The sequence below is a fragment of the Ochotona curzoniae genome, unplaced genomic scaffold (assembly GCF_017591425.1).
Source record: "Ochotona curzoniae isolate NIBS_2020 unplaced genomic scaffold, NIBS_Ocur_1.0 contig_2754, whole genome shotgun sequence".
Classification (NCBI taxonomy): domain Eukaryota; kingdom Metazoa; phylum Chordata; class Mammalia; order Lagomorpha; family Ochotonidae; genus Ochotona; species Ochotona curzoniae.
Genome location: NW_024465582.1, coordinates 23,553,255 through 23,575,041, shown reverse-complemented (window position 1 = coordinate 23,575,041; position 21,787 = coordinate 23,553,255). Strand labels below are relative to the sequence as shown.

The following is a 21,787-nucleotide window of genomic DNA, read 5'->3' as shown; positions in this document are numbered from 1 at the left end:
TCCACTCTGGACACCCGTTCTCCAAGTGTGGCTTTAGGGAGGAACAGAATGTCTCAAGTTTTTCTATCACTATTGCCTTCCTTGCCATCCTGCAAACAAACCGCTAAGCCTTTTTTTTTGCTTTAACCATGTTCACTGTTGGTCATAAGAAAAAAACAGAAGACAACAAAAGTGTGGGTAACACTAAGACTGCGAGAGCTTCCGGTATCCTTAGAGTCATGGTCATCGGGCTGCACTTCTGATTCTACCTGCGTATTTTTCACTTATTTCAGACATCTCTTCTACTTAACATCTACAGAGACTAATGGTGACAGGAAACACAAGGTAGCATTAAAAAAGAAAAGAAAAAAACAGTTACCAAAGAAGGTTGAGGTGCCTTACGAGAGAAATTCTCTCAACTTCCTTTGCCTAATCTCTTGAAACCTTTGTCAACAACACACTTGGACAAGGAAAACTACACCGTAAATTATGGTCACAGGATCAAATGAAAAAAAGTTAAGATTAAACCATGTTTTATTTCCACTGAGCAATGTTTCACAACTGTGTCAAACAAAAAAGTTCTAGTCGGTGTTTATACTAGTACTTGATGAAAAATTCCAAACATAAAACTTCAGGAACTTAAACTTGAACTCAGAAGTACCTCCCACCTCTGAATGCATTTTAAAACTGAAACAAATAGTTTTTTTTTTTCCACCCTTCAACTACTGTTTCAATTTCCCTGTTGTTGATTATTACACACAAAAATCTTGACCACCTGGAACTGCCATTCTACATAGGCCAGATAGCTAAAGATTTCAATGCTATCTTTTAATAGTCATGGATGAATAGCATTTTGAAAAACCATTATTACATTTCTTTGACTTCTTTAACAGAACACTCTGAATGTAACCCTATCTTTCCATCAATATGAAAATGACTGGCGAAACACACTAAGCTCCAGATTTTATCCTTTTGGTAGTTCATGGTCCACCACATTCCACATTTGCACAGCTGTCAGTTTTGACACTTTTGTCACTTTCCTGTCAGCCTAAGTGTTGGTAGTCATTTCCCCCTCACATCTAATTTACTTATTAAGGCAGGGAAGAATTTCCACTTCAACACCGCAAGTCCAAAGGTAACATGCTTCAAGCTTACTAACAGTGTTTAGTAAACATATGCTTGTTGGAATAATTCATGAATTCATGTAAGTTTAAAATTTACAAAACCCTTCTAAAACTAGGTGAAAAGTGATAGATAATAAATAGTAATGGCTTGAGGAACTTGCAATACCATTCCTTTCCATTTTAATTCTCAACTATCATTTCAAAAGTATGCCATAGGATTATGTGTCCTTGTGGAGGTTTTTTTGTTGTTGTTTGTTTTGGCTTTGCTTTTTTTTTTTTTCCATGACAGACAATTAAATAACTGCTGAACAAAAGCTGATAAAACAATGACGTAAATTTTGGCTGGTTATAAACTATTTAGCAATATCAAATCATAAACTTCTAGACACACGTCTGACTTACTCGGACACCTGGGAAATGCAGTTGGCACTCTTAGTTGCCCTTACAAGGATCTTCATCATAGTCAACTAGCTATGTGATTTTGGAAAAAATGTTTAACTTCTGTAATTGCAGTTTCCTCATCAGAAAAATAGTAATGACAGAACGTTTCTTACTGGGTTTTTGGAAGAATAAAATAATGCATTCTAAACCCCTTACCACAGGAGTTGGCTTTGTGCACAGTAATTTTTATTGTAACAGGTTGTGCATTCCTGGAGTGGAGACAGTTGGCTTTAAAACTGGGCATAGCCAGGCAAGTGACAGCCCAGAAGTTTTCCTTCTGAATGCGCTGCCTGGCAGACACTGGCCCTGTCTCCTTTGTGTGTGTTTGGGAGCCAAATATATCTCCCGAATTAAAATAAGCTCTAAGTCCTTTAGTCTCTGACATTACAGAAAACGGGTTTTTCCACTAAACTAGCATTCTAAAGAATGGGGTTTTACTATGGCTTAATCTTACGGGACAAAGGAAAGAGAATTTAAAACAAATCAAGCAGCCCAAGTCCTCGCAATTTATTTGCAATATAACAGTCCTTAGCCACCAGCATTTGTACATGTAAGGCCTTCCTAGCTCAATGTTATTATAAAATTAAAATATTCATTACACAAAGCAAAAATTGCCACCTCAGATTTGAAGTATCACAAAAGTGGATTTTCCTTGAGGAAACTCATTAATTCTCCTATAATTCAAATATGAAAATTTACAATATCCTAATTTTTTCTAGCATTATCACAGCAGAAGATCACTTAAGATACAGAAATGAAATATTGTAAAATAACTGAGCAATTTTACAAAGCATAGTACCTGGAAATTTGTAATACTCTAAGGTATGAATTTCCTAATACCATAATTGGCTGCATTATTTAATTCTGAATCTTTTGACACACTACAATGTGATACTTTGATCTTAACTCCTTGAGAAACCACTTTAGGGCCAGCGTTATGATACAGTAGGTAGAGCTGCCACCTGTGATGCTAGCATGGCATACGTGTACCGCTTTATGTCATGGTGGCTCTGCTTTCAATCCAGCTCCCTGTGAAAGCGCCCAAAAAAGCAGTGAAAGATGGCTCACATGCTTGGGCCCTTGTTCTTCAGCCTGGGAGACTCTGATGAAGCTCCCAACTATAGGCTGGCCCAGCACTGACTTTTGAGGCCATTTGGGAATGAACCAGCAGATGGAAGAACTCCCCTCCTCTCTCCTCTAACTCTGACACTCAAAAAAAATTTTTTTAAAGACTTATTTTTATTGGAAAGTCAGATATGCAGAAAGGAGAGAGGAAGGTCTTCTGATTGCCAATTCGCTCCCAAATGGCCAGAGCTGTTCCAATCTGAAGCCAGGAGCGTCTTCTGGGTCTTTCCAGCGGGTGCAGGGTGCATGGACCTTGGGGACTGTTTTCTCAGTCAACAAGCAGGGAGCTGAATGGGAAGTGGGGCCATCGGAATTAAAGCCATATGGCATACCAGTGTGTGTATGGTGAGAACTTTAGCCACTAGGCTACCATGCCCATTGACTTAACTGGGTAATTCTCCACCTCCTAGTGCTGCATCCCATTTGGGCACAGGTTTATGTCCCTTCTGCTCCACTTGTGATCCTGCCCCTGGTAAGACTTGGGAAAGCAATGGAGGATAGCCTAAAGCCTGCACCTGCATCGGAAACCCAGAGGAAGCTCCTAGTGCCAAGGCTTCAGATCAGCTGAGCTCTGGGCACAGTGGCTATTTGGGGAGTGAACCATAGATATAAGATCTTTCTCTCTGTCCCTCCTTGTCTTTGTAGATCTACCTTTCCAATAAGGATAAATAAATCTTTAAAAAAAAGTTACTTGGGGTTATAAAATATTATGACAGTAACACCTTTGTATTACCAAACTTGACAATTCAAAATAAGTACACAAAATGCATGGAGAAAATCTTAAATAGAACTCTTCCAGAATATCAAACTCCCAGATCACATAAACTGAATTACAGAACAAAGAATAAGTAGTAATTACTGATGTCAATATAAGGGTGGCTATTTTATTGAGAATTAGGAACCTGAAATGAGGGCTGTCGCCCCCTTTTTTCCAGTTGGTCTTCCAATCTAGGGAACCCATTTGACTAGAAAACATGTCAGCAAAACTAAAAGTGAATCCAGGTAAACTTTTAGAACACATATTTTAAAATCTTGAATAGAGGGTTTTGTGAAACCTGTGCCATAGTTCTGTTGTAGTTCTGCAAACATTCAAAAGGGAAGTGAAAAGAATGCCTGGCAAGGGGAGTTAGAGGGGCCCTGTTAGGATGGGAGACGCAAGAGCCAAAGGTCTGGGGCCAATCTCCTCCAATCCATCATTAGTATTGCCCAATAATGCCATCGGTGATATGCAAGGTTTTCTCAAGCCCTTGTGTCATGTAAACTTAGCACTGCTTTCCCTATGGCCCAGTCAGAGCCCTGCAGTGTGACATGAAGAGTCTTAGTTAACAGCACACTTGCCTTTCCCGCCTTCCTACCTCCCCAGGTTTCTTCCTACCATTTCTATTTGTTCTACAGAGTTCCTCTTAGAAGTCACCCCTTAGACAATTTGCTCAAGCTAATAACAATGGATAGTTTGGCGCTCCCCAAAGAAGACTACTGGATGGTTCAAAACAAGCACAAAACAAAAACAATAAAATCAAAAGAAGCAATGAATGCCTAAAATTTAATGTATTGCTCTTAATGACTGGTATAACAAATAGACAGCACATATTTATGCTCTGGCCTCGGATAAAGGGATCCCTCAGGATCACCTTGAAAGAAAAATTCCCTTTCAAGTTGTATTTCAACATATTCTGACACTAAGCACAAATAACCAGTCTTGCTCAGAAAACCATTAGATTTCCAAACACAATTATCTTCACTCAACTAGCAGTGTCTATTAGGGGGACTCTATACCATTTTATATGGATGCAACTGTCCCTTGGTATCCATTGGGCACTGGATCCAGTAAATGCAAGATATAATCTGTACATGTCCAAGTCCCATAAAAGAGCAGTGCCGACATGCAACATACACAATCCTCCCTTATACATTAAAACATCTCTAGATTACTTATCTGATGCAATCTGAATACCATGTAAATAACTATATAATATTATTCAGGAAATTATGACAAGAGAAAAGTCTTCACATGTTCAGTAGATACAATTTTTCTCTAAGTATTTCTGAGTCTTGGTTGGCTGAATCCATAAGTTAACCAATTCATACAAACCTGTACTAAGTTTTTGGCGACAACTTTAGTTCTAGAATATATAATCTTTAGAAAATAAGTCATTTCTGTTGAAGACAATTTGAGAGAATCAATGAAATAAAGGAAAAGAAAGTTGGTGATAAAGTTAAGTGGAAATAAAGGAAAGTGTGATTTACAGTCATTTCAGTGATGTTGTGTGTAAAGCAGTTATGCATGAGAAATACATGAACCATTCCATCATGGAAATTAGCCAGATATTTAGCATATAAATGGGATAAGGAGGAACAAAATGAGGTTTGGTGTGTGCCTCATTTAGAGCAAGCTATTTACAACCTTTTCATTTACTTTGAGTCTACTGGGGTGGTAAATGCTTGTTTACAACAAGCATCTGGTGGGAGACGGAAGTCCACAGTACATCAGAGCAAGTTATTGCTAGTGTTTTATTAGGTACTCATTTCTCAATCTGAATGGATTGCAGTATAAGTTACTGCATATGATTTTCACACGTATGGTTCAGTTTGCTCAGAAAAATGTTACATTATTACTAGAACGTATTTATTTTCCTAACATTATTCCTATACTTCCATCTAGCAAGATTTTACTATGGTAATGATGTAATACCATATTTAAAAAATAGGAATTAAAGATTCTTAAGTACTTCAAAGATCTAAAAAAAAAAATTAAGCTTGAGATAGTATGGTCAAGCAACAATTGAAAGACCGTAAAATTAAAATATGTTCTTATTGCTGGAGATCCAGCCAGAAGAAATTCGCCAGCACAGACAAGTACTCGCCTATGTTTATCAGGTTTTATTGCGAACAACAATCCCAGGAGATGCTATTATAAATGGTGATTCAGAAGGTCTAGAGAACAGCCCTAGATTCTAGTTTCTAACAAGCTCTCAGGGATGCTGCTGGCTTATGGTCCTTGCTTGTGAACAGGAGGCCTAACTCAGTGGTTATTCCTGATGCCCAATGGGATTATGCAGGAAGCTTTTTTAAAAAAATAAACTGGTGAAGCATTATTTGATTAGTCTGGGATGCAGTCTAGGGATTCATGGTTTTACGAGCTCCCAAGTTCAGGATCACAGGTCACTACACTTGAGAACCTATGGCCTGAAAGTATTTTGGCCAGATTTAGTGGATTTTAGTACTGCACTGATTATAGAAGATGTCCAAAACCCTTCAAATTCTTAATAAGGCCATTAGGAATCTTAGCCGTTTCAATGCTATATTCTAAATTATTTTCATAATACACTTAATATTTTAATGTATTCATGGAAGTACAATGAAATGGTAGAGAGATTTTTAGATTAGAAAGTACATACATAAATACCCAATTTTAAAGTATAGGGTAATGCCTATGTCCACCAAAATGTGAGAAATCAATTTAAAAAAGAGAGATAATTCCTAAATCTGTTGCTTATGTCCTGAAGAAGTCCCATAAAGAGAAAAATTCACTTAGCATCCTGTTTAAAGTCAAGTGTCACAGACTCAAGAGGAACAATTGAGTTATTCTGTTAAATCGGGGTCTGTAACAAGTCAAACGGAAGTCCATTCCCAGGACTTCCTCCTTAGAAACCTACATCAGAATTACTTACAAACAGACTATCATGCTGATAATATCAGCAGAACTTCCCTAACTACTGGAGGAATAAGACAGTGCTGCAGAAAATTTGTGGAAAATAGAATTAAATGCTAAGTCCATTTTGACATGAAAAATTTTGAAAGAGCGATCCTAGGTAACCTCAAAGAAAATGTTTAAAAACTCACGATTTCAAAGCTTCTGCCTGGGAGCTGCCGTGATGAATAATGCTGCCTGCAACATCAACACGGGCTGGTTCATGTGTTGACTGCTCCACTTCAGATCCAGCTCCCTGCTAATGCCCTGAGAAAGGGATGAAGCTTCTGGCCCCTGGCTACGGCCTGGCTTAGCTCTGGCTACTGTGGTCCTGTGGAGAACGAACCGGCAGATTCAAGATTTGTCTCTCCCTCTCTTTTTCAAAATAAATTTTTGGAAAAGAAACTGCTTTGCATGGAAATTAAATCTACTTGTTTCATTTTCCATATACCTTTTAAAGTACCTTCCTACTGGATTACAAATCAACTACAACATGTGAGTTTTCTAAATCAGCTTAATCAGTGCAATAGGAAAGTGAAAACACAGACTAATGCTAGATACAAATGTAAGGCAGTATTAAGTTTCACTCCGACCAGCCAAATAGACAAACAAAAAGCCCAGTGTAGTAGTATTTCAGTACCAAGGGCTGAAGTTCAGATTGGGTATTATTCCTTCCAGGTTTGCAAGTAGCCACTTAAACAAATCTCATCTTGAAAGACTCAGTCTGAATTTAAAAAAAGAAATTACCTTCAAAGTCTCCAGCAAGTCAAAATTCTATGAACTAGAACCACCAACCTTTAAACCAAATAGTACTTCTAACAACAAAATGCCAAGAGTGTACTTCTGAAGGCTTTAAGAAACTAACATCCTCTATCCATGTGATACCATGATACACTTACACAGAACGTTGGACAGATGTCTACGGCTGAAGCACCATACTACTGTAATAAAACAGGGAAAGCAGTGGCGTGGGGAATGGGATGAGTGGAGGGGGGAAATTCCTGTGCCCCATGAATTCGTATCATGAAAAATAATTTTTAAAAATATATTAAAAAAAATCAAGTCTCTTAAGAAAAACATCATTTTAAACTACTGAAATCTATTGACTGCTTGGGTACTATTTAAAATTGTTAACTAGGGGGCCCGACGCGGTGGCGCAGTGGTTAAGTCCTTGCCTTGCATGCCCGGGATCCCATATGGGCACCGGTTCTATCCCGGCAGCCCCGCTTCCCTTCCAGCTCCCTGCCTGTGGCCCGGGAAAGCAGTCGAGGACAGCCCAAAGCTTTGGGAACCTGCACCCACATGGGAGACCCGGAAGAGGCTCCTGGCTTTGGATCAGCAGAGTATCGGCCATTGCGCTCACTTGGGGAGTGAATCATCGGATGGAAAATCTTCCTCTCTGTCTCTCCTCTCTGTGTATCCGCCTTTCCAATAAAATAAATAAATAAATAAATCTTTAAAATTGTCAACTAGGAAAAAATGCCTGGCATAAGAGGGGAGAAAACGCACCATTAAATAGTCTGCCTGAGCACTATGTAAAGTTAAAATCATACAAGCAGTAAAAATAACTCCTAATGCCGATATAAAATTATCCCAATTAATAAAGCTAGAACATAGAAATTATTATTTTTTTTTAGTTTATTGTTTACTCAGAACACATGTGCCCTACTGATGATAAAACATTAAGGGCAACTAAATACATAAGAAATCCCTGTGCAAATCCAAAAGGATTTCTCTGGCAGATGTCATAAGGATGCTGAGAAAGATCTAGAAGAGGAAGAGCGAGACACAAGGGTGTCTTAAGTTTCACTCATCAATCTTCTTCAGAACTGGAGTCGTCCTCCTGGTCCGAGAGTTCCGGCACAGGGAAGCGCAGGATGGCGGCCACTCCGGTCAGCTGGCTGAGCTGCTCCCCGGACACGTGCAGGCTGGAGAAGATCCTGACCGTGCCTGCGTTTTCTTTCACACTATCCACCAGCCTCACGTACCGGCTTCGGGTGGCCACGTCCTGATGCCGGAAGAGCTCATCGCTGATGAGCAACGTGTCAATTGCCAAGGCTTCGTTGGCCTTCTCCACCTGCTTGAGTCCGTAGAAAGCTCGGTCGGGTTCATGCTGTAACATTTTGTAGAAATCATCCAAGGCTTTCACTTCCCCAGCAGCTTTAGTGTCTGAGAGGCGGCTAGCCACCGTAGGGTCACAAAGGGCTTCCTTCAAGGAGTACTTGTGTCCAGAAGAGGCATGTACCTGAAACCACAAGGATGAAAATTAGACAAAAGAATGCGCTAGCACACCCATGCCTCAGCCCACAGTGACCTAAGCCAAAGGCACAAAGAAGTCTCTCTCTGGTCAAGGACTTCCACACAGCTCATTACACACACCTGTTACACCTTCTACAGCTGCTTTTCATTCCTGTATCTCATTTACAATCCCAGCCAACTAAAGTCTTTTCTCTCCTGCTAGCAGTGTCCACCACCTCCCTCTGCCCACTCCTAACCAACGACCTGTTGCAGGGCTGCTTTACCTGAAGGAACTTGGACCGGTTTTCCAGGAGCACTTTGTTGTCCGTCTTGATGGCTTGCTGAAACATGTAATCGCAGAACTGCTCCCGCACGAATCCTGGGCTGGCTACCAGGATGCACTTGACCACGTCGAAGTGGATGTGGCGCTGGATGGCCTGGACCACCTGCTCGTAGAAGCGCTCCAAGGCCCGGTCATGTTGCGAGCAGTTGCCTTTTCTTTTCCTGGGGATGTTCACTTCCACCTTGGCACGGGTGAGGGTCATGCTGGGAGTGACTAAGCAGATATGAGCGAGGCCTTCCTGCATGACCACGGCGGCCACGTCGGCGCTCCAGGCTGGGTCGCAGGCCTGCTCGATGCGCTCGAGAACCACGCTGTCCCACTGCTTCTTGGCCAGCGTGAACTGGCGGTTAGGTTCCAGCTCGATGGTGTGGTAAGCCCCCATCTTGACGTACTCGTTCTCTTGGATGTTGGTCCCCTTGACCCGCAGCTGGCAGGCCTGGGAGTCGAAGTCGATGGCCTCCACGCACAGGGTGAGCGTGGTGCGGACCCGGTTGCTCCCCACGCTGCCCGTGGAGGACTCGGTCTGCACCTTGCGGATGGTGGAGGCGCGCAGGCTGTCGCCCACCTGCACCAGGTTGTACGTGTGCCACATGTCCTCGGGCTCCTCGGGCACCAGGGTCACCTGGCCCGCATTGTCCTTCTCGATGTCCTTCCTCACCAGCCTCATGGCCTCGGAGGGGGCTCGCCGCCGCCCACAGGAACACCCAGGGGCTCCCGCGCCCCTCGCCCTAGGAACGCGCCAGGGAAAGGGAGAGGGAGGCCGGGCCGGGGAGGGGGCGGGGCCACTCCCTACAGATACCTGCCGGGCGGGGAGAAAGCGGTCTCGCTCTGAGTCACGCGGCCCAAGGGAGCACTTACTCTAAGAGTCTTTTCTTTTTGCCTCGCCGGTCGCGCGACGCCAGAAACAGGCAGGAGGCAACCCAGCCACGCAGGCCTTCTCCCGGGGTGCAGCTGCCGCCGCTGTGAAGCGTGGCTCACCAGGGCAGTGCGCACGCGCAGCACGCGCCCCGCCTCCCGGCGCACGTCCTACGTGCCCGGCGGAGAGGCGGGGCCTCGGCTGGCGCGCGAGCGCGCAGGCGTGCTGAGGCGGCGGGCGCTGCTGACGTACCGACACCCCAGGTGCGCGGAATCGTTTGTCATTATTTTAATGTTTTCCGTTAGCCCTTTTGTGTTTTCCTTTCCACCCCTGTGGACATATGTGAGTGCCAGTGTTTTTTTTAATTTTTAATTTATTTTAGCTGGGTGAGGTGAGCGCTGTACTCCTTCCTCTGGGACAAATCCCACTTGAAAACTTTAGGAAAAGGAGTTTTCAGAAGTGTCATAGGGCCCTCTTTTGCTGCTGCCTTACCCGCGCCCACACATGGCAGGCCTGAGGGAACCGGTATTCGCAGCAGGCGATTTCTAAGAACTGGTCCCGCGGGGCGTGGGCTGCGAGCAGCTGTTTCCCGCGCTCGCCTCTTGCCCTCTTGCGTCTGTAGGATCTGATTACCCAGATGTCGGAGTGCTGATCCCAGAGGGAGAAGCAGCTATGCCTGGAATTTACCCCTAAGTGGAAGTCTCAGTTGGCTGACCTGAAGTCCTGGGAACCCCACAGTCTCAGCTTTCCGCGGCCCAGCAGCCTGTGAAAAGTTCAGGATGAGGGGCTGGGCCCAGGAGCTAACGCTGGATCCCCACTTCCCAACCACAGTGACTAGGATAATAATAATAAAATCACCAAAAGTTTCTTCAAGTTTAAGATAGTGTCCTGCAAGTGTGTCTTCTCATATTTCCTATTCTATTGCACTTGGAGTTCACCAGCCGAAACTGGGTGAAAAAAAAGCCATCCTCCCAGAACACCAAACTTGATGAATTTTTACCAGGTTTTTTTGTTTGTCTCCCTCCCCCTCCCGCCCCCAGTCTCCTGCTTTCCTTTGACTGCTGAACGCGCTCACAGAATTCTGAATGCTTGTAACAATTCCAAGACAAGGCAGCCACTTCTCACTAAGGGAGGCTTGGGTCACCCTAGAGTGTCAAGGTTCTCATTTCTTCATAGGAGGTTTTATCTTTTGAATCAGAATTCCTAGCTGGTGGGATGAAAGTGTACAAGTCTCTGTGTACATGTGTGCGTGTGTGTGTGTGTGTGTGTGTGTGTGAGAGAGAGAGAGAGAGAGAGAGAGAGAACAAGAGAGAGAGAACAAGAGAGAGAGCAAGAGAGTGTCATTTTTAGCTGAGGACCTTGAAGTGCTAGACCACGGAAACCAGTCCCCTTCATTTTTGCCCACGGTCTGCCACAGTCCAAACCACAGAATCACGCTGGTAGGCACACAGGGCAGTCTTAACACAAGGTTTGCACCAAAAAGCTATCAGGTGTTTAACATCCATTGAGTACCTTCCTGTGCTGTTTCTACTCTTCTCCTGTCCTCCTAGGAGAAAGCGTAAGGAAGTTAGGAGGTGAATTAAAGATCACTTCACTACCGTTCAAATCCGTGCCTTCTGAACTTCACCCCATTTCTCTTAACTTCCCAATCCTACCAGTCTGCAATTCAAAATTAGGTAGTTATCCACTCTCACTTCCTCTAGGCTGTCACTTTTATCAGTTAAAGACCCAAAGCAAATGGACCCTGAGGCTTTTACCTTCCCTGCTCTTTTATTACCTTGTAAGAACATTATGATTCTCCACTGGACAGTTTTCCCTCTGCCCAGCTAGTTCATTATGAGCTTTGAGGATGGTCTGATACACTACTTCTGTTTTTAAAATATGCTTATTGCTCTACTTGATTCTTTTAGACAATCCACCCTGACTGCTAATTCCCTGGCTCTTACACAATTTTTAAAACATGAAGGGATAAATCACTTGGTGCATTTTAAGTATCCATGGGCTCCCACAATTGAACACAGTATATCCTTTATCATGGTTACTCTGTGATCTGCAACATCTGTAACATTTTAAAACATTCGGAAAGTAACTTGAGACTATTGGTGATAAGATGTGTTTTCCCAGTTTTTTTGATTATCTAGTTTTGTAGACTAATCCATGTACTTTTCTTATGAGTTGATTTGGGTTCTTATTCCCTATTCATTAACGTGTAACTTCTTAGTCTTTCCCTCTAGCACTTTCATTTCACCCACGACTTCCCACTTGTCCCTCTGGGGCATGCTGTGTTTCACCTAGAGAGCAGCACTTGTTCAAGGAGCTTTCTGCCCACTGTCCTTAGCTCACACTGTTCTACTCACACGTTGTCACTCATTTCATCCCTGCTTTGGACCAGTTTCATATCTCAAACTTAAGACTATACCTTATATTAAGTTGAGAGCAAATTTCCTTTCCTGTTCTGCTCTAGATGAATTCACCCTTGTCTTCTTCCACTGTGTCTTATCCACTCCCTTGTACATAGTATTGCCCTTAGAAAAACGAGGTCAGATGTCATGCGTGCCCTTAATAACATTCATAAGAACATTTCTTCAGACTCTGATACTATTATCAATAGTAGTTCACTTATTATTAAATGTAATTTAAAAACTACTGTGATTACAGAGAGCTAATTTCAGTCATTTCAAAAATAAGAAAAATCATGAGAAAAAACTAAAGTTTAGATCTGCTGCTTTAAATTCTAATTTTGTGCTTGTTTTTATTGACTCATAGAGAATAGAAGCATTTGTATCAGTAAGTTTAACAGCATATAGTTTCCCATAATACCTTATTTATGGCAATATCTCCAAAAGAAAAAAATGTCATTGTTATTTCCAAGGGTTTTTAATTTGTTATTTTTGAAATATTCCCAGTGTCTCAAAAGAACTGGACTAGAAGTCAAGAAAATTGCAGCTCATTTTCTTTTTTGATTGCTTTTGCTGTAACTTTTGGCAATACACAGTCTATTTGAAGCTCAATTGCTTTCACTCAAGAATTGACATAGGTGAATTCATAATTAAAATCATTATAATTTTATAATTGTATGGTGCAATATTAAACATTTAGAACGGGCCCAGTGCAATAGCGCAGTGGCTATGTCCTCACCTTGCATCCACCAGGATCCCATATGGGTGCTGATTTGTGCACTGGCCTCTCTGATTTCCAATCCAGTTCCCTGCTTGTAGCTTAGGAAAGCAGTAGAACCTGGCCAAGACCTTGGGACCCTGCATCCACATGGGAAACCTGGAGGAAGCTCCTGGCTCCTGCTTTAGATTGGCTCAGCTCTAGCTGTTGTGGCCACTTGGGGAGAAAACCAGTACATGGAAAAATCTTTCTGTCTTTCCTTCTCTCTGTAAATCTGCCTTTCTAATAAAAAAAATCTTTTAAAAAAATTTAAAACAACATTATCTCACCATAACACATTTTATTAAATTTTATATACCATATATTTTTTTAAAGATTTATTTATTTGAAGGCAGAGAGTGAGAGAGAATTGGTTATCCATCTTCTAGATCACTTTCCAAATGGCTGCAACAGCCAGGACTGGGCCAGTCTGAGTCAGGTACCTAGAATAACACGCAGGTCTCCCATGTGAGTGAGAGACCCAAGTTCCTTGGCCATCATCCTCTGCTTTCCCAGGCACCTTAGCAGGACACTGAGCTAGGAGTCCAACAGTGTTTGACTCTGGAGTGGACGTTTTATGGAACCTAACCAAGTGTGCCATGGCACCAGCCCCTATACTGTCTTTTGATTTGAGTCTATCATTTATTTAAACACGAAGAAGCAGCAGACCTCAGTTGTGGACTTGTTGGATTCTAGTCACTCTAGAGAGGTCCCTTAACTCATATAAGACTATATTCACGCTATTGTAAATAAGATTATTTTACTGCCTCCTTTGCCAATCCTCCTGAGAGTCTATGCTTTATAAATTGTGGAGCTCAGTACAAATGTAAAACATTCAGACAAATCTCCCAGAATGCCTGACTGGAAACAAGAAATTGCATCAGACAAAGCGAAGGGCAAGAACTCACTGTAGCATAATTGTGCATATTCAGCCATTCAGGGAAAATGGCTTTTAGAGTCAGCTGACACATTATTTGGTAGGTGCATTTGTTTATTTTAGCACCTGCTGTCCAGAAAAACTTAAGTCAACCCTAATCTATGACATGTTGCTATAGCTCATTGTTGAACTGGATTATTATACCCACCGTTGTAGTCATGCAATGGATGTGGTTTGTAGGACCTCAGCAGGGACTATGGGATGGGAATTTTATTTGACACATCATGTGCTTAGCATTGCCACCCTTACATGATAAGGACTAGATAAATTACCTTCATCTTGTTTTGCTTGTTTTTTTCTGTTTTTGAAACTTTCCTGAAAAACAACCCTGATGTTTTCATTAATCTGCTCAAAGTGCCAGGGGGGCCTCCCAGCATTCCTTCCTTCTATGGCTATTGCAACCTTCAGATCATGAGTCTCTTTAAGAGGAAATGCTTACTTTTACTTTATCTTTGTGTTCCTGGAATCCAGTTGCTCATTATTACATTGATTGCAAGAAAAATTGAGTAATTCTTAGTTTTCTTTATATTTAGTTTTAGAGTTTTCTGTCACATCCTAAAATGACACAATCAAGTTGCTTTATATTGTTATTAAGATATGAAGACAAGATTAATATTGGGCTGTTTTTACACACTTATTACATCTTACTGAGGAAAAGGATTTTAAATGTCTTAAGAAGTAACGTAATGGCAGTTAGCTTTACTATGCATCACTTGGAAAGTCATCATAGAATTCATAGAGCTCCGAGTATGAATGTGTAGTGACATATGCAATCATTTCAGGAAAGCATTGAAATCGCGGCCTCTGAGAAGTTCCCCTCTGCGAGCAGGGTAAGTGCATGACCTTTGGAATATTCAAATACACAGGCAAAGGGGAGACAGAAAAGGGAAAGTCCATTTTCCATTTTTTTTTTTTTAAAGAACTTGCTGTACTCACTTACTATCTAAGTTTCCTGTGACGGAAAATGCTTACTTGTAATTGTCACAAAACAATGCAAAACCTCCAACCAAATAAACAAAACCCCATAAAAAAATGTGTACATGTTGGGGGAGGGGGAAGAGAACTATTTATATATATCCCTGTGCAATAAAAAAAAATCACTTTATCCAAAAACAAAAAAATTTAAGAGCTGGTTAGTATTTGTATGTATTGATATTTGGCAAACAACAAGCTTAGTTTATAAAATAATTTTGGATATATACTTAATTTGTATTGGGAAGATGTATGACAAGATTTACAAATCTTAGTCTCACTTGGTGTTCTGATATACAAGTGCTCTATTTACTTTTAAGACTTTACTTTCATCTCATATAACTCATACAAAAAGAGCTTTGGTCTTGACATCTGTTAATATTTGAATTTTGGTGATTTTCTAGTAATTTAGATTTTTCAATTATCTTGTTTATAAGAGAGGTACTGTTTAGATAAAGCAGTATTAATGTTTTCAAACATGAAGTGAACTGTTAACACCAACCAGTATGTGCCTTTTAATTTTCTTTTGAAAGCTAGTTGATGTTTTAATCTTTCTTTTAAATACTAGAAATGTTGAGATCAAAATTAGGCCCCTCCAAATGCACACAGTCCTAGCACTCAGCACCATGGTAACAGGAGATGGCGAGGCTGGAGTCATTGATCTCGTGCTGGTGGGACATTCTTGGATAGTTGTCACCTTTCTCCTGACTCTTGTTCCTAACAGTCATTATTTGGAGGAAGTTCTGTTTTAGGGATCTGGGAAGGCTGCTGGTGCCAGAGGACCAATTATCTCCCGAGTCAGACAGAAAGTTGCCTGTAGGAGAAAACTAAGAGGGCAATATTCATTGTTTTTTGTCCACAAGAGATATCATATCTTTGCTTCTTCCAAATCTTAGGATGCAGTTTTTCAGCATACAAAGAGATGTGATAGAAAATTTCCATTAAGATATGTTATTACTGATTGTAATTTCAAAAGTGTGGTTTCTCTTATTTTAACATCTCTGAACTAGGATGCATGTAGTAGTGCAGTAATTGTATTGGGTTGATAATGTTTATCTTAGGAGTGATAAAATAACATTGTATTTTTCAATTCATGATTTCTCCCATGCAATTATACATAACTGGGTATGTATAAATATTCTAGATTGAAGGGGATTATCTGACTCTAAGTATCTCATGAATTTTTCTAGTCTAGTCTCAATAAAAAGTATCTGTTAGTTGCTAGAGATTATAAAGTGGTACTTTCACAGAGTACAAGGTGAGAAGAGGGAGAATTTGACATGTAAGTAAAATATCATGTATGCAAAGACACTAGGGCACACATGTCTCCGTGGTATGTGGGGGTGGGGTCCAGTCTGCTCCAGAAGTCACCTGGAAATAGTATGCATGTGGATTCCAAAGCTCAGTAACAGTGGGAGCAACTGCCTCTGCAAAGGCCAGAGGAGGCTTTAGAAGAGCTGGCATAACAGAGAAGTTGAAAAAAATTCAATAATCCAAGCACAGCAATGTATTCAGCTCATTTGCATCTTTTGATACTCTACTGTACTTGCTTTGAGAGAGAATACAATTGTCCAGTCACAGAGCACTCTGAATAGGCAATCTATTCTGATTTTAGCACTGTGGCAACAATTCCAAAATGCTGCTTAACATGAATTCAAGTTCATCATTTTGTGCTCCATGCAACAGAAAAGCAGTGAAGGCAAAGACTGTGTTTTGGGTCTCTGATTTCCTGAGTGTATTTTAAACACAGCCTACTCAGTTCTGTGAATAAAAGGCAAATGAAAACTTGACAAGTTCTTAGACTCAGTGGTGAGTTTGTGGGTTGGAAGTGAGAGAAACAGGTCGAAGGAACAAGGACGCAAGGAAGTCTGATCTGCAGTGATAAAAGCTGTGGCCCAAGAGCTCCCCAAGCAGATGAGCACCATGAGAGCAGCACAAAAAGCACTATTTACATGGCTCATTTACTAAGCAGACACATCAAGAACTCCTGTACATTCATCGCTGCTTTAACAAACATGATAGCAACTCACATGTTCACATTGTGAGTAATTTCTGACAAGACACGGTCAGCCTCTGGGAGCCAGGTGTTTGTTTTAAGTAAGTGTTTGGCTTCCTCCCCAGATTTGGTCATCTGCTCACTGGACTTTAATTTGAACAGGAAATCACGTATATGAAAAAAAAAATCACAGGAGAAGACCCTTACTTCTAGGCTAACAAAGATTTTCAGGGAGGAGAGGTAACAAACTTCGTTAGGAGTAATTCTCATATATTTATTTTTTGTAATAAGGAGATAATGTTGGGGCAAGCACAGTGGTAGAGCAAGCTAATCCTCTGCCCTGTGACACCAGTATTCCATATGGACACTGGTGCATGTTACAACTGCTCCACTAAAGATGCAGCTTAGTGCTTATGGCCTGGGAAGACAGTGCAGAACAACCTGAGTCCTTGGGCCCCTGTATCCATGTGGGAGACACAGAAGCAGCTCATGGTTCATGGATTTAAATTGGCTCAGGCCTCACTGATGTGGGCATTTGGAAAGTGAACCTGCAGATGGAATGATCTCTCTCTTTCTCTCCTTATCACTGTAAAATCTGCCTTTCAAATGAAAATAAATAAACCTTCATAGAAAATGAGATAGTCTTGTGAATTGCACTTAATACAGGGCAGTCATCTAATTTGACTGTAAACCTAAAAATCATTGCTATAACACGCCCACTTTTATCTCTAATTAGATCCTTATCAGACCCTTTTAAACTATTAGATTTAGTTTCTGTATTTAGAGGAAATGGTCAAGAGGGAAATATACTTGTATTTAGGGGAATAGAAGGTATAGTTCTTCAGAGCCTGAAATTTGAGATCAGAGCTGTGAGATGAATGAATGTGTCATTTACTAGTCACGTAACTTTGGATAAATCAAATTCACCTGCTAGTACTTTGGCATCGTCATCACTAAAACATGAATAGAGGTTCTAAATATCTACAGTGTTTTACAAGATTAAAGTGAAATGTCACATATATTACATGCAAAGTTTGCACAGAGCCTCACAGACAATACTTTTGAGCAGAAGTTGTGCTTCGTACTCTCGATTATTGTTTCTTTGTCTTGATGTCTGTCCGCTGGGAGGCTGCCTAAACCTGACATTTTTTAAAAATATTTTTATTTTGAATTTTGAATTATGTGGTACATTTTTGTATAGGTTGGGATTCCCCCCAAACCCTCACCCCCATCAGATTTTTCCCATTTTGTTACAATAGTGTAGTCCTTCATAAGGAATTATAATTCAATCAGTCTCATTTAAGTGTACCCCGACCTGACATTTTGATATGGTCAGTAGTAGGGCAGGGAATGATACTGGAGGTTGGGGCCATTTTTGCTTCTCTTCCCCCGCCCCCCCGGGTAGATTTCAGCATTGGTACTGACTGCATTCCTCTCCCCATGGCCACAATTCCGGTTCAATGGTTCCTTACCCTGTAAACTAGAGCTCACAGTCAAGCTAACATAGGCAGCTCCTTGGGCTTGGGAATGGCCATGGCTTTTGCTTCAGGTTCTTTCTCTCTAGGTGCTCTACTATCTCTTCTCACGTATTTTCTCACTTTCTCCAGCTAGATCCTTTATGCATACCACTAGCCTATGCTGGGACTTTAACGTGCATAAAATGACAAGAACTTCATTTGCACATCTTTCTTGAGGAACCATTTAATAAATCTGGAAGAAGCTAATGCAGTGGGAAGTTGATGGGATGGTGATGGTTTGTTTCTGTCATGTAGGCCTAGTTTTGAAGGTTGGGGAATGTTTGCTTAGATGGCATGACGCATTAGGAAGGGAGTTGTTTGGAAGGAACGATGAAGTGCTTTTATAGATACTTGAAGCAGGTTGATGCTCACAGTGGCAAAATGAGCAAGAAGATTATGGGAAAAATAAGAAAATGCGACCAGCTATCATATAAGGCTTGTGGTAGGCAAAATAATGATGTTCTCCCAAAAATATCCAGGGAATCTGTGACTATGTTGCCATACAGGCAGAAGGTACCTATCGGATATGATTAAATGAAGGATCTTTATTTGGGAGGACTACTCTGATGGACTCAGAGTAAATACAAGAATTGTTAGGGAGACAATAGGGCTAAGTGAGAGAAGATGATGTGATAATGAAGCAGAGTCAGAGGGGTTTGAAGGTGTTACACTTCAAGCCAAGCAATGTCCCTTGAAGCCGAAAGAACAAGAAATGTGATTATTGCTTAAATTTCCCAAAGATACATGATCCTGGTGACATCTTGGGTTTGTTCCAAGATAGCAGATTCATATTGTTTTTAAGACAGCAACTCTAGAAAATATGATAGCAACAATGGGAAATTGATATAGGGATAGTACGAGATAGAAGGTGTACATTTGAGTAGTTGGTTGGGAACTGTGTATTTTTTGTCTGAAAGGTAAACAGTTATTTGACTAAAAACTTGGGCTATAATGAGACTTCTGCAGTAGGAGGGTGGAGTAGAAGTTGCGTCAAGATTGGAAATGAGATAGACTCCACAGTAGTGTGCACAGAGATTATGCTAACAAAACCTCAGCTTAGGTGTGGACTCTGTTAAGTGTCATGAAGTTTCCATTTGTGTAACTGGCTAGAGACTGGTGAGGAAGAGCAGACAGACATGGTGATGTGCAGGGAAACCAGTCAAGGAAGCGAAAGAGCCAAATACCACCTTCTTAATGCTGTGTTCTGACAGAGGCGGTAAATATCACATATATGAGCGGCCTGCTGATTTTTAACTAGTAACTAAAAATTGTAAACTTCAGTTGGATATGGCTGTCAAAACACATGCATACATACAAAGGAGTGGAATGTTCAATTTAGGAATATTTTTGCATTGTTTTTCTTCATGTCTACTTTTAGATTGAGCAAGGTTTGGTAAACCAACATATATATATACATATATGTATAGACATATACACATATATATGAAATTATAGCTTGCTAATCTTTTCTGTTTAAATTTTATTCTTGCACTTTCAGCAACTATGCAAAAACTCATTTGATAATTTCTGTACTAGTTATTGTGTATGTGGTGAAATGAATAATTAGTAAACTTCAGATTTGGCACATAGGCAAAGTGCAAAGCAATCTCCAAAATGTTGCCTTGAAGAGGACTCATGCATCAAGTACTTGTAAGGGTTAGGAACAGTAACTAGCAAGGCAAGCCTCTCTGGCTGCAGTGCCGTCAAACGCTACCAGTGTTTGGATTATTGGACATTTCCTGCATAGTAGAAAGCGTTTGGGTGAAAAGCCAGCAGCCCCATGTTAACTCTTGATGCCACCTCACTTCAAGATCTGCTTCTTCATAATGAATTTCTAAGTGATCTTTATAAAAGTTAACAATGCTTGGCCAGCTTACACAGGTCTAAACTGCAAGATTCGCTCCTATTTTTAAAGGTTAAGTGCTAAATTAAACAGCATCATTCAGCAGGCTAGCAATAAAACCATCCAGCTGTATATCAATGACACGCTAAATCAACCAGTTATTAAGTCAGATGATTCCCGTTACACAAAGCTTCCACCAGTGCAAACCCACCAATCTGCCACCCTGCTTTGAGCAATTCCACTTCTGCTCCTCACGTAGTAACTAGTTCTATGAGAAAAATCCAACCCGGGGTAATTATTTGGAAAACCTCAGAAAATGCTATGACCCAACTTTTTTTCTGAAGTGGATATAGTGTATATTTCCCCCTGTGCCACTGTGATTTTAAATTCTCTTTTAAGATATGTACACACACACACACACACACACACACACACACACACACACAAATACAGTTTTTACATTAAAGACAAGCCTGCCCTGTGCTAAATGCTAAAAGCTAAATTCTCACTGTGCCGTTCTCGTGTTCAGAGAATATCCCTTGCCAGAGAGGCTAACATCAGTTCTGGACAAGAAGCAATGTTAACTTGCATCTCGCTTTTCCCTATTCCGGGGGAGAAGAGACTGAGAAAACTACTTAGCAAGAAAACGTAATCATATCAGACTCTGGACCAATCCAGCTGGCATTTAAATCGGGCGCGCTGTAGTCCTCCACTCCCCCAATGGCATTCAACAAACTCCTAAACTGCTTGCAAAGCATACTGCATTCACCTGGGAGGTCCACTCAGGCACGTTTTCAGTACTGCCAACAGTCTTACTTCTGGGGCGAAGAAATTTGCAGACACCCAAATTAATTCAGATCAGATCCAAAGCACAGCACCACCCGCTGGACTCCAGCTTGGCCCAAGCCCGAAAGTACACGGGTGCTCCCGCCTCCTCTGCGCTCCCCACCACTCTGGTTCCCTTGCTCCCGACCCCGCGCCTCACGTCTAAGAGATAGATGCTGAAAAAGAAAGGGGAGTCTCTTACCAGTGAGGAGCCAGCAGCAGCAGGCGACCCCTGGGCTGGCACGCTGTCGGGGGGCCATGGCAGAGCGGTGGCAGTCCCCGGCGGACGGGTGGGTTCTTAGGGCAGGACCGGACAGGACGCAGGAGCAGCACCGGAGCGCCGAAGCCGCGCGCACGCACTGAGTCCCTCCGGCGGCCTCAGCTGATCTGAGTCTTGGGTCCCTAAGCGGCCGCAGCACCGGCAGCCACAGAGAAGAAGTGTTTTCGTCCGGCGCCCTAAAACCGCTCCACGCTTTTCATATCCCAGACAGATTGCCACATCGCCCGCCCCTTCACGCTCTCGCTTTCTGAAATCCTGCTGGCAGCCGCCCAGGCTCCGTCCGAGACATGGACAAATAAAGCCAGCTTCGCGGGTCCGTGTTTAGGCTAAAGTCCACGGGCTGCGCAGCAAACCTTAAAGGGACATCCACAGGGGGATCCCGCTCTCACTGCCAAACCCCTAAGGTGGTGGGAAGGCAGCCCAGGCTGGACCTTTGGGAGGGAGTCGCCAGCTCGCAGTGGCTC

At 41.8% G+C, this 21,787-nt stretch overlaps 2 protein-coding genes across 2 annotated transcripts in view; both read right to left on the bottom strand.

Moving 5' to 3' along the window:
* The window catches only part of ITGA1 (integrin subunit alpha 1), a 137,017-nt gene extending 115,495 nt beyond the window's left edge, over positions 1–21,522 (bottom strand). Inside the window, exon 1 of the mRNA XM_040977525.1 lies at positions 21,246–21,522. Coding sequence (XP_040833459.1) covers positions 21,246–21,303 — 58 coding nt within the window. The 5' untranslated portion in view covers positions 21,304–21,522. The remainder of the gene's footprint in view (positions 1–21,245) is intronic.
* On the bottom strand, positions 7,987–9,907 carry PELO (pelota mRNA surveillance and ribosome rescue factor). The gene is made up of 2 exons (XM_040977526.1): positions 8,883–9,907; positions 7,987–8,605 (listed from the first exon to the last, which is right to left on the bottom strand). Exons 1-2 carry the CDS (start codon positions 9,606–9,608, stop codon positions 8,174–8,176), a joined length of 1,158 nt encoding a protein of 385 aa, XP_040833460.1. The 5' UTR covers positions 9,609–9,907; the 3' UTR covers positions 7,987–8,173.
* Positions 21,523–21,787: the final 265 nt, after the last annotated feature.